We start from the raw sequence: 12500 nt of genomic DNA on the forward strand, positions 1-12500 counted from the left end.
TGCGAGAAATTTAGTAGGCGAGCAGTTATTTCCGGGAAATTTGAAGTCGGTTTTGATGGACACTATCTCGTCTCCTAATCCCCAAAATGCATTTCGCGTCCAGAGTTGCAGAGTTGCGTCCAGGGTTGCCAGATGGGGCGGGTTACTGCCGAATGGGCTACTTGATTTTGAGGTTATAGAAAGTTTAGGCTGTAAATTGTCAATCCCATCTGGCAACCCTGTGCGCTTTCAGCCTCGTCAAACTGCGTCATACAAACCCGTCATACAGCTGTTGTTTACATCGTCCGATAGCCTGGGGACCGAAAGCTTGCAATAAACATCGTTTTTTGCACATATTTGAGTGTGCAGATGCTGCTTTCTTGCACTCTATTTGATACTCTTCAGCTGCAGCACCCCAGCTAAGTCTGATCACGGATGAGCGGTGGTATTTTCACTATACTGGGAATTAACATGGTGAAATGCATTCTTAGACATGACTACATCGTCATGATTACAAATATGCCACTTGAAATGCATGAAATCCACGTTTATTTGTGTCTTACACACATGTTCACCTAGTATTTGACTGCTTGTAGCCCAATCACGAATGATCCCAGTATTGTAGCTTCAGACGGACAGGTTGGGTTGTTATTGTGCTTGCTGCAGCCCACGATATGTTATTGCTCATATATATGTATTTTAATCATGTTATTTTACCAACTGTTAAGACAACAATATAGTAAGCTAGTTACTTGAGATATACTTAAGATATTGGCCCCCAAATCATTTTACAACGTGTTGTAATTATGTTACGATATTTCTGTCGAGTGTGTGAAGGTAAACGTAGGGTGCGTTCGTAAAATCGCTCTGAGAGCGCCGGAGCGCACACTGGGTGCAACGTCATAAAGGGACCAGGTAATTTGATTGGACAAGAGGCATTCCATGAGTGCTGATCATATTTCCTGGGTGAATTTACGAACGCAGCTAGCGATCAGAAGACGCAAAAAATCGTCAGATCAGATATATAAACGGGTTATTTTGGTAAACTGGACACATTTTGGGAATATATGTGGTTACTTTCTCGCCTGAAAACATATTAAAACTTCATAAAATGACATGTTAACACTTGTAAAGCCAAAATTACATATTTTAGCTAATGGAGGTTTAAAATGGAGGTTTAAATTCGCTGCTCCCGGCGAAATGCATTCTGGGAGGCATTCTGGGAGGCAGTATGCATAATAGTCGGCTGGTTTTCGGATACTAAGCCGTGAATTTGTGAATTTAGTATGCAGTATGCAGTATATACTCATTGAGTATGCTAGTATGCAGTATGCTAGTACGCTATTCCGAACACAGCCATACTGTAACACCCTGCACTGACCACCCATAACTAGGGTTGGGTACCGAAAACCGGTACCGGTTACTTTACATTCGGTACCTACCGAACCGAATTGCAACGGAGATCTCGGTGCCTCGTTTCGGTTCCTCTCTCGCCCCCTGGTGTCCGAAACGGACGTCAACCGCACGTGACATCGCCCGTTATAGTTCCACACAGTGCATGCAATCGAGACTGAATCGCTCTCAACACACGCGAGGCGACGCGCTTGCAAAACAGTTTTGTGATTGGTCTGAATTTTGCGGGACATTTGGATTTCAGGAATGCAGCTAGGCACATTTGGACAATACGAGACGCAATATGCGCGGGGCAAAAAAAATCTAAAATCATCACGAACAGAACGGCGGAGGTACGGGTAAACAGGGCTTATGTCGGTGTCATCAAAGGTAAAAGTTGGTTTTCTCAGCTGATAATATGCATTACCTTGCTGTTGGTTGTTTACTGAATGCTCCATCTGACTGTCACACTGTGATTTTACTTGTGTAAACAGTTAGTGAGTAACGTTAGCCCGTTTTGTGCGTGTACTCATGTAGGCCTACTTCGTATTGATGATCTGATAATCTTTCAGTGTGTGTGTGTGTGTGTGTATGTGACTGTCAGTCACAAGTTTATATTCTACGAATGTTGTTCAGTGCTGTATGCGCGTTCCCGGTTCTGTGTGTACTTCATATTCAATGAGCTGATTATCTTTGTGTGTGTGTGTGTGTGTGTGTGTGTGTGTGTGTGTGTGTCTTGGGCGTATCTGTCAGTCACATTCAGTGCTGTATGCGGGTTCCCCATGTTCTGCTGCAGCTGTAGCGTCAGGATATGTTGGTATTTGATCACCTTCTATATAAAACATCGCCGCTCGGCATTAATGAATGAATGGCGTGCACACGGAAAAATCGCGTCAGTGACCACCCCGCCACTGATGTGAAAAATCGTGGAAAAAAAGTACCGATTTAAGTACCGTTTCGGTACCGGTACCGTTTTTAAAGTATCGATTTGGCACCGGTATCGAATAAAACCCAAACGGTACCCAACCCTACCCATAACACCCTGCACTGACTACCCATAACACCCTGCACTGACTACCCATAACACCCTGCACTGACCACCCATAACACCCTGCACTGACTACCCATAACACCCTGCACTGACTACCCATAACACCCTGCACTGACTACCCATAACACCCTGCACTGACCACCCATAACACCCTGCACTGACTACCCATAACACCCTGCACTGACTACCCATAACACCCTGCACTGACTACCCATAACACCCTGCACTGACTACCCATAACACCCTGCACTGACTACCCATAACACCCTGCACTGACTACCCATAACACCCTGCACTGACTACCCATAACACCCTGCACTGACTACCCATAACACCCTGCACTGACCACCCATAACACCCTGCACTGACTACCCATAACACCCTGCACTGACTACCCATAACACCCTGCACTGACTACCCATAACACCCTGCACTGACTACCCATAACACCCTGCACTGACTACCCATAACACCCTGCACTGACTACCCATAACACCCTGCACTGACTACCCATAACACCCTGCACTGACCACGGGTCAGATTGGAGGAGAGGGTCAGGTGTGATGTGATTGGAGGAGAGGGTCAGGTGTGATGTGATTGGAGGAGAGGGTCAGGTGTGATGTGATTGGAGGAGAGGGTCAGGTGTGATGTGATTGGAGGAGAGGGTCAGGTGTGATGTGATTGGAGGAGAGGGTCAGGGGGTGATGTGATTGGAGGAGAGGGTCAGGGGGTGATGTGATTGGAGGAGAGGGTCAGGTGTGATGTGATTGGAGGAAAGGGTCAGGTGTGATGTGATTGGAGGAGAGGGTCAGGTGTGATGTGATTGGAGGAGAGGGTCAGGTGTGATGTGATTGGAGGAGAGGGTCAGGTGTGATGTGATTGGAGGAGAGGGTCAGGTGTGATGTGATTGGAGGAGAGGGTCAGGTGTGATGTGATTGGAGGAGAGGGTCAGGTGTGATGTGATTGGAGGAGAGGGTCAGGTGTGATGTGATTGGAGGAGAGGGTCAGGTGTGATGTGATTGGAGGAGAGGGTCAGGTGTGATGTGATTGGAGGAGAGGGTCAGGTGTGATGTGATTGGAGGAGAGGGTCAGGTGTGATGTGATTGGAGGAGAGGGTCAGGTGTGATGTGATTGGAGGAGAGGGTCAGGGGGTGATGTGATTGGAGGAGAGGGACAGGGGGTGATGTGATTGGAGGAGAGGGTCAGGTGTGATGTGATTGGAGGAGAGGGTCAGGTGTGATGTGATTGGAGGAGAGGGTCAGGTGTGATGTGATTGGAGGAGAGGGTCAGGTGTGATGTGATTGGAGGAGAGGGTCAGGTGTGATGTGATTGGAGGAGAGGGTCAGGTGTGATGTGATTGGAGGAGAGGGTCAGGTGTGATGTGATTGGAGGAGAGGGTCAGGTGTGATGTGATTGGAGGAGAGGGTCAGGTGTGATGTGATTGGAGGAGAGGGTCAGGGGGTGATGTGATTGGAGGAGAGGGTCAGGGGGTGATGTGATTGGAGGAGAGGGTCAGGTGTGATGTGATTGGAGGAGAGGGTCAGGTGTGATGTGATTGGAGGAGAGGGTCAGGTGTGATGTGATTGGAGGAGAGGGTCAGGTGTGATGTGATTGGAGGAGAGGGTCAGGTGTGATGTGATTGGAGGAGAGGGTCAGGTGTGATGTGATTGGAGGAGAGGGTCAGGGGGTGATGTGATTGGAGGAGAGGGTCAGGTGTGATGTGATTGGAGGAGAGGGTCAGGTGTGATGTGATTGGAGGAGAGGGTCAGGTGTGATGTGATTGGAGGAGAGGGTCAGGGGGTGATGTGATTGGAGGAGAGGGTCAGGTGTGATGTGATTGGAGGAGAGGGTCAGGTGTGATGTGATTGGAGGAGAGGGTCAGGTGTGATGTGATTGGAGGAGAGGGTCAGGTGTGATGTGATTGGAGGAGAGGGTCAGGTGTGATGTGATTGGAGGAGAGGGTCAGGTGTGATGTGATTGGAGGAGAGGGTCAGGTGTGATGTGATTGGAGGAGAGGGTCAGGGGGTGATGTGATTGGAGGAGAGGGTCAGGTGTGATGTGATTGGAGGAGAGGGTCAGGTGTGATGTGATTGGAGGAGAGGGTCAGGTGTGATGTGATTGGAGGAGAGGGTCAGGTGTGATGTGATTGGAGGAGAGGGTCAGGTGTGATGTGATTGGAGGAGAGGGTCAGGTGTGATGTGATTGGAGGAGAGGGTCAGGTGTGATGTGATTGGAGGAGAGGGTCAGGTGTGATGTGATTGGAGGAGAGGGTCAGGTGTGATGTGATTGGAGGAGAGGGTCAGGTGTGATGTGATTGGAGGAGAGGGTCAGGTGTGATGTGATTGGAGGAGAGGGTCAGGTGTGATGTGATTGGAGGAGAGGGTCAGGTGTGATGTGATTGGAGGAGAGGGTCAGGGGGTGATGTGATTGGAGGAGAGGGTCAGGTGTGATGTGATTGGAGGAGAGGGTCAGGTGTGATGTGATTGGAGGAGAGGGTCAGGTGTGATGTGATTGGAGGAGAGGGTCAGGGGGTGATGTGATTGGAGGAGAGGGTCAGGTGTGATGTGATTGGAGGAGAGGGTCAGGTGTGATGTGATTGGAGGAGAGGGTCAGGGGTGATGTGATTGGAGGAGAGGGTCAGGTGTGATGTGATTGGAGGAGAGGGTCAGGTGTGATGTGATTGGAGGAGAGGGTCAGGTGTGATGTGATTGGAGGAGAGGGTCAGGTGTGATGTGATTGGAGGAGAGGGTCAGGTGTGATGTGATTGGAGGAGAGGGTCAGGTGTGATGTGATTGGAGGAGAGGGTCAGGTGTGATGTGATTGGAGGAGAGGGTCAGGTGTGATGTGATTGGAGGAGAGGGTCAGGGGGTGATGTGATTGGAGGAGAGGGTCAGGTGTGATGTGATTGGAGGAGAGGGTCAGGTGTGATGTGATTGGAGGAGAGGGTCAGGTGTGATGTGATTGGAGGAGAGGGTCAGGTGTGATGTGATTGGAGGAGAGGGTCAGGTGTGATGTGATTGGAGGAGAGGGTCAGGTGTGATGTGATTGGAGGAGAGGGTCAGGTGTGATGTGATTGGAGGAGAGGGTCAGGTGTGATGTGATTGGAGGAGAGGGTCAGGTGTGATGTGATTGGAGGAGAGGGTCAGGTGTGATGTGATTGGAGGAGAGGGTCAGGTGTGATGTGATTGGAGGAGAGGGTCAGGTGTGATGTGATTGGAGGAGAGGGTCAGGTGTGATGTGATTGGAGGAGAGGGTCAGGGGGTGATGTGATTGGAGGAGAGGGTCAGGTGTGATGTGATTGGAGGAGAGGGTCAGGTGTGATGTGATTGGAGGAGAGGGTCAGGGGGTGATGTGATTGGAGGAGAGGGTCAGGTGTGATGTGATTGGAGGAGAGGGTCAGGTGTGATGTGATTGGAGGAGAGGGTCAGGTGTGATGTGATTGGAGGAGAGGGTCAGGTGTGATGTGATTGGAGGAGAGGGTCAGGGGTGATGTGATTGGAGGAGAGGGTCAGGTGTGATGTGATTGGAGGAGAGGGTCAGGTGTGATGTGATTGGAGGAGAGGGTCAGGTGTGATGTGATTGGAGGAGAGGGTCAGGTGTGATGTGATTGGAGGAGAGGGTCAGGGGGTGATGTGATTGGAGGAGAGGGTCAGGGGGTGATGTGATTGGAGGAGAGGGTCAGGTGTGATGTGATTGGAGGAGAGGGTCAGGTGTGATGTGATTGGAGGAGAGGGTCAGGTGTGATGTGATTGGAGGAGAGGGTCAGGTGTGATGTGATTGGAGGAGAGGGTCAGGTGTGATGTGATTGGAGGAGAGGGTCAGGTGTGATGTGATTGGAGGAGAGGGTCAGGTGTGATGTGATTGGAGGAGAGGGTCAGGTGTGATGTGATTGGAGGAGAGGGTCAGGTGTGATGTGATTGGAGGAGAGGGTCAGGGGTGATGTGATTGGAGGAGAGGGTCAGGTGTGATGTGATTGGAGGAGAGGGTCAGGTGTGATGTGATTGGAGGAGAGGGTCAGGGGGTGATGTGATTGGAGGAGAGGGTCAGGGGGTGATGTGATTGGAGGAGAGGGTCAGGTGTGATGTGATTGGAGGAGAGGGTCAGGTGTGATGTGATTGGAGGAGAGGGTCAGGGGGTGATGTGATTGGAGGAGAGGGTCAGGTGTGATGTGATTGGAGGAGAGGGTCAGGTGTGATGTGATTGGAGGAGAGGGTCAGGTGTGATGTGATTGGAGGAGAGGGTCAGGTGTGATGTGATTGGAGGAGAGGGTCAGGTGTGATGTGATTGGAGGAGAGGGTCAGGTGTGATGTGATTGGAGGAGAGGGTCAGGTGTGATGTGATTGGAGGAGAGGGTCAGGTGTGATGTGATTGGAGGAGAGGGTCAGGTGTGATGTGATTGGAGGAGAGGGTCAGGTGTGATGTGATTGGAGGAGAGGGTCAGGTGTGATGTGATTGGAGGAGAGGGTCAGGGGGTGATGTGATTGGAGGAGAGGGTCAGGGGGTGATGTGATTGGAGGAGAGGGTCAGGTGTGATGTGATTGGAGGAGAGGGTCAGGTGTGATGTGATTGGAGGAGAGGGTCAGGTGTGATGTGATTGGAGGAGAGGGTCAGGGGGTGATGTGATTGGAGGAGAGGGTCAGGTGTGATGTGATTGGAGGAGAGGGTCAGGTGTGATGTGATTGGAGGAGAGGGTCAGGTGTGATGTGATTGGAGGAGAGGGTCAGGTGTGATGTGATTGGAGGAGAGGGTCAGGTGTGATGTGATTGGAGGAGAGGGTCAGGTGTGATGTGATTGGAGGAGAGGGTCAGGTGTGATGTGATTGGAGGAGAGGGTCAGGGGGTGATGTGATTGGAGGAGAGGGTCAGGTGTGATGTGATTGGAGGAGAGGGTCAGGGGGTGATGTGATTGGAGGAGAGGGTCAGGTGTGATGTGATTGGAGGAGAGGGTCAGGTGTGATGTGATTGGAGGAGAGGGTCAGGTGTGATGTGATTGGAGGAGAGGGTCAGGTGTGATGTGATTGGAGGAGAGGGTCAGTGGGTGATGTGATTGGAGGAGAGGGTCAGGGGGTGATGTGATTGGAGGAGAGGGTCAGGTGTGATGTGATTGGAGGAGAGGGTCAGGTGTGATGTGATTGGAGGAGAGGGTCAGGTGTGATGTGATTGGAGGAGAGGGTCAGGTGTGATGTGATTGGAGGAGAGGGTCAGGGGGTGATGTGATTGGAGGAGAGGGTCAGGGGGTGATGTGATTGGAGGAGAGGGTCAGGTGTGATGTGATTGGAGGAGAGGGTCAGGTGTGATGTGATTGGAGGAGAGGGTCAGGTGTGATGTGATTGGAGGAGAGGGTCAGGGGGTGATGTGATTGGAGGAGAGGGTCAGGTGTGATGTGATTGGAGGAGAGGGTCAGGTGTGATGTGATTGGAGGAGAGGGTCAGGTGTGATGTGATTGGAGGAGAGGGTCAGGTGTGATGTGATTGGAGGAGAGGGTCAGGTGTGATGTGATTGGAGGAGAGGGTCAGGTGTGATGTGATTGGAGGAGAGGGTCAGGTGTGATGTGATTGGAGGAGAGGGTCAGGGGGTGATGTGATTGGAGGAGAGGGTCAGGTGTGATGTGATTGGAGGAGAGGGTCAGGGGGTGATGTGATTGGAGGAGAGGGTCAGGTGTGATGTGATTGGAGGAGAGGGTCAGGTGTGATGTGATTGGAGGAGAGGGTCAGGTGTGATGTGATTGGAGGAGAGGGTCAGGTGTGATGTGATTGGAGGAGAGGGTCAGTGGGTGATGTGATTGGAGGAGAGGGTCAGGGGGTGATGTGATTGGAGGAGAGGGTCAGGTGTGATGTGATTGGAGGAGAGGGTCAGGTGTGATGTGATTGGAGGAGAGGGTCAGGTGTGATGTGATTGGAGGAGAGGGTCAGGTGTGATGTGATTGGAGGAGAGGGTCAGGTGTGATGTGATTGGAGGAGAGGGTCAGGTGTGATGTGATTGGAGGAGAGGGTCAGGTGTGATGTGATTGGAGGAGAGGGTCAGGTGTGATGTGATTGGAGGAGAGGGTCAGGTGTGATGTGATTGGAGGAGAGGGTCAGGGGGTGATGTGATTGGAGGAGAGGGTCAGGTGTGATGTGATTGGAGGAGAGGGTCAGGTGTGATGTGATTGGAGGAGAGGGTCAGGTGTGATGTGATTGGAGGAGAGGGTCAGGGGGTGATGTGATTGGAGGAGAGGGTCAGGGGGTGATGTGATTGGAGGAGAGGGTCAGGGGGTGATGTGATTGGAGGAGAGGGTCAGGGGGTGATGTGATTGGAGGAGAGGGTCAGTGGGTGATGTGATTGGAGGAGAGGGTCAGGTGACTCACTCAGCTTCAAACTGGTTGGGCGTGATGATGTCAGAGACGGGAACCACCTTGTTCTTATAGACGGGGTGCAGGTTCTGAGGGACGTACTGTAGTACACACACACCATACACACCATACACACACACACACACACCATACACACCATACACACACACACACACACACACACACACACACACACACACACAGTCTTCAGAATTCAATTATTCTGCATAATTCTCTCTGCAAACAGAGCAGGTTAATTCTACCTGAAATGACAGAGAGAGAGAGACAGACAGGCAGGCAGACAGGCAGGCAGACAGACAGGCAGGCAGGCAGACAGGCAGACAGTCAGACAGACAGAGAGACAGAGAGACAGACAGACAGGCAGACAGGCAGACAGGCAGAAAGACAGGCAGACAGGCAGACAGGCAGGCAGACAGGCAGGCAGACAGGCAGGCAGACAGGCAGGCAGGCAGACAGGCAGACAGGCAGACAGACAGACAGGCAGGCAGGCAGACAGACAAACAGACAGACAGACAGGCAGACAGGCAGACAGAGAGAGAGACAGACAGGCAGACAGTCAGTCAGAGAGACAGACAGACAGACAGACAGGCAGACAGGCAGATAGACAGACAGGCAGGCAGACAGACAGGCAGGAAGGCAGACAGACAGGCAGAATCGTCATGGAAACACAGAACTCACCATGGAGCCGTGGTCCCCCAGCACAGGGTCACACACTGCAACGACAAGAACACACCAGTCATTACACACACACACACACACACACAGTCACTCACTCACACACACACACACACACACACTCACTCACTCACTCACTCACTCACTCACACACACCCACACACACACTCACTCATTCACTCTCTCACACTCACTCACACACACGCACGCTCACTCACTCACTCTCTCACACACACACACACTCTCACACACACACACACACACACAGTCTCTCACTCACACACACACACACACACACACACACACACACACACACACACTCACTCTCTCACACACACTCACACACACACACACACACACACTCACTCACTCTCTCTCACACACACACACACACACACACACACACTCACACACACAGTCTCTCACTCACACACTCTCCCACACACACACACCCACACACAAACACACACTCACTCACTCTCACACACACACACACTCTCACCAGTGGTGTACCGCAAGGTGGCGGCGGGGGCCCTTTTGCAACGGAGGTTAAAAAAAATGTGCTTTTTTTTAGAGTCCGATGCGTTATTGACGTTGGGAAATTTCGCAATATGCACTCTACATTCTAAATGCTTGACTCAGCAAAAGGTACAAACAAGTGAGAGCAATAGCCTATAACTAAAACCAAATGGTAGACTACATCAGTAGAATGTATTATAAGTAGAAAAGTACAAGCTTTATTTCTTTTAACAAAGTGTGTCTCCGCTAAGGGTTGCCAGATGGGATTGAGAATTTCCAACCTAACCAATCTATAAACTTGTAAATCCACCAAAAAACAGCCCATCTGGCAACCCTGTCTCCGCTGCATCAGAGTCTACTTATTGCGCAAAATAGGCCAGGGTTAGTCAAATCCTTTGTTGGACATCTCGTTTCTTAAGTCCTGGTATATTGTGGCATTTCTTTACTGTTTGCCATCTGGTCTAGGAATACCCAGGGAGACGCAGACAGCAGAAGTAGAATAGAATAGTAGAATACAAAAAGAAACAGCTATATATAGCCTAACCATGCTAAATTATGTACTGACAGTCTGTGACTGTGAACCTGGCCGGACCCTGCCCTTCTGCCTGAGTTTGAGAATGATGCTGCCCAAATACCGTATTTTCCGGACTATAAGTCGCACCCGAGTATAAGTCGCAGCAGGCCAAAAATGGGTCATGAAGAGGAAAAAACCACATATAAGTCGCACTGGACTATAAGTCGCATGGTTCAAGGGAACGGGCTTGGCGGAATCAGCGGGGAAAGAAGACCCTGTTGAGCTTGACTCTAGTCTGGCACTGTGAAGAGACATGAGAGGATTTGTAAGCCCAGGAAGGACATAATTCACGTTGAAACTTCTTCTGAAAGGTTAAGGAATACTTGTATTATCGAGTGTAAAGTCCGCTAGCTAGCGCGGGGCTAACAACATGGCGTCGCGGAGGAAAAATGAAACTTTGAACAGCCTCTAAAAGGTAATAAATGACTTTAACATCGTGTATAACGTTCATAATATCGTGTATAACGCTGATAATATAGTGCTTAATGTCCACATTGTCGAGTGTAACGACTATTTATCGTGTATGAGGCCATGACAAAGATAGCTTTGTGAAAACGAAAGTAGTCAGGATGCTACAAACAATGCAACATTGAACAGCCTCTAAAAAGTAATAAATGACTTTAATATATTGTACAACGTTCATAATAGGATTTGTAAGCCCAGGAAGGACATAATTCACGTTAAAACTTTTTCTGAAAGGTTAAGGAATACTTGTATTATCGAGTGTAAAGTCCGCTAGCTAGCGCGTTGCTAGCGGAGGTTATCAACATGGCGTCGCGAGAGAAAAATGAAACTTTGAACAGCCTCTAAAAGGTAATAAATGACTTTAACATCGTGTGTAACGTTCATAATAGCGTGTATACTGTTCGTAATATAGTGCTTAATGTCCACATTGTCGAGTGTAACGACTATTTATCGTGTATGAGGCCATGACAAAGATAGCTTTGTGAAAACGGAAGTAGTGGGGATGACTTGCAGTCTACAAACAATGTAACATTGAACAGTCTCTGAAAGGTAATAAATGACTTTAATATCGTTTCTAACGTCCATAACATTGTGTATAAGGTCCATAACATAATGTTTAATGTCCACATTGTCGTGTTTAATGTCCACATTGTCGAGTATAATGGCTATTCTATCGCGTATGAAGCGCTACCGGAAGTTGCACAATGCTACTCGCGGGTACAACATTGCAACGTTAAACAGCCTCTGGAAGGAATAAATGACTTTAATATCGTTTCTAACGTCCATAACATTGTGTATAAGGTCCATAACATCATGTTTAATGTCCACATTGTCGTGTTTAATGTCCACATTGTCGAGTATAATGGCTATTCTATCGCGTATGAAGCGCTACCGGAAGTATCAAATGCTACTCGCGGGTACAACATTGCAACGTTAAACAGCCTCTGGAAGGAATAAATGACTTTAATATCGTTTCTAACGTCCATAACATTGTGTATAAGGTCCATAACATCATGTTTAATGTCCACATTGTCGTGTTTAATGTCCACATTGTCAAGTATAATGGCTATTCTATCGTGTATGAGGCGCTAGCGGAAGTTACTCCTTGGTTCATGTCAGTCAGAGATTACCGTATGTCAGTTCATGTCAGTCAGAGATTATGAATTATTGATATATAAGTCGCACCTGACTATAAGTCGCAGGACCAGCCAAAGTATGAAAAAAACCGCGACTTATAGTCCGGAAAATACGGTAAATGTTATTGTTTAGTGCTGTACGCTGTCGTGGTATTATATTGTGTGAATTATCATCTGTATGTTGTTTTTCTTTCACTCGACTAACCGCCGAGATAATACTTGAGACATGTACTTCCGTAAACTTTCTTATTTTTAAAAAAAAAAAATACAATATCGGACCGACAGTCCCACATATAGCGGCTATAATGTCTGAATAGAGAATCTACCACCACCTAAAGAATGCTTATTGTACTTGTA

General features: G+C 49.2%; 1 protein-coding gene across 1 annotated transcript in view; it reads right to left on the reverse strand.

Moving 5' to 3' along the window:
- pdxkb (pyridoxal (pyridoxine, vitamin B6) kinase b) overlaps positions 1-12500 on the reverse strand; it is a 28014-nt gene that overhangs the window by 3361 nt on the left and 12153 nt on the right. Inside the window, 2 exon segments of the mRNA XM_080539244.1 lie at positions 8769-8854; positions 9453-9487. Coding sequence (XP_080395370.1) covers positions 8769-8854; positions 9453-9487 — 121 coding nt within the window.

Source organism: Nansenia antarctica (genome assembly GCF_963989245.1).
Source record: "Nansenia antarctica genome assembly, chromosome: 9".
Taxonomy (NCBI): Eukaryota; Metazoa; Chordata; class Actinopteri; order Argentiniformes; family Microstomatidae; genus Nansenia; species Nansenia antarctica.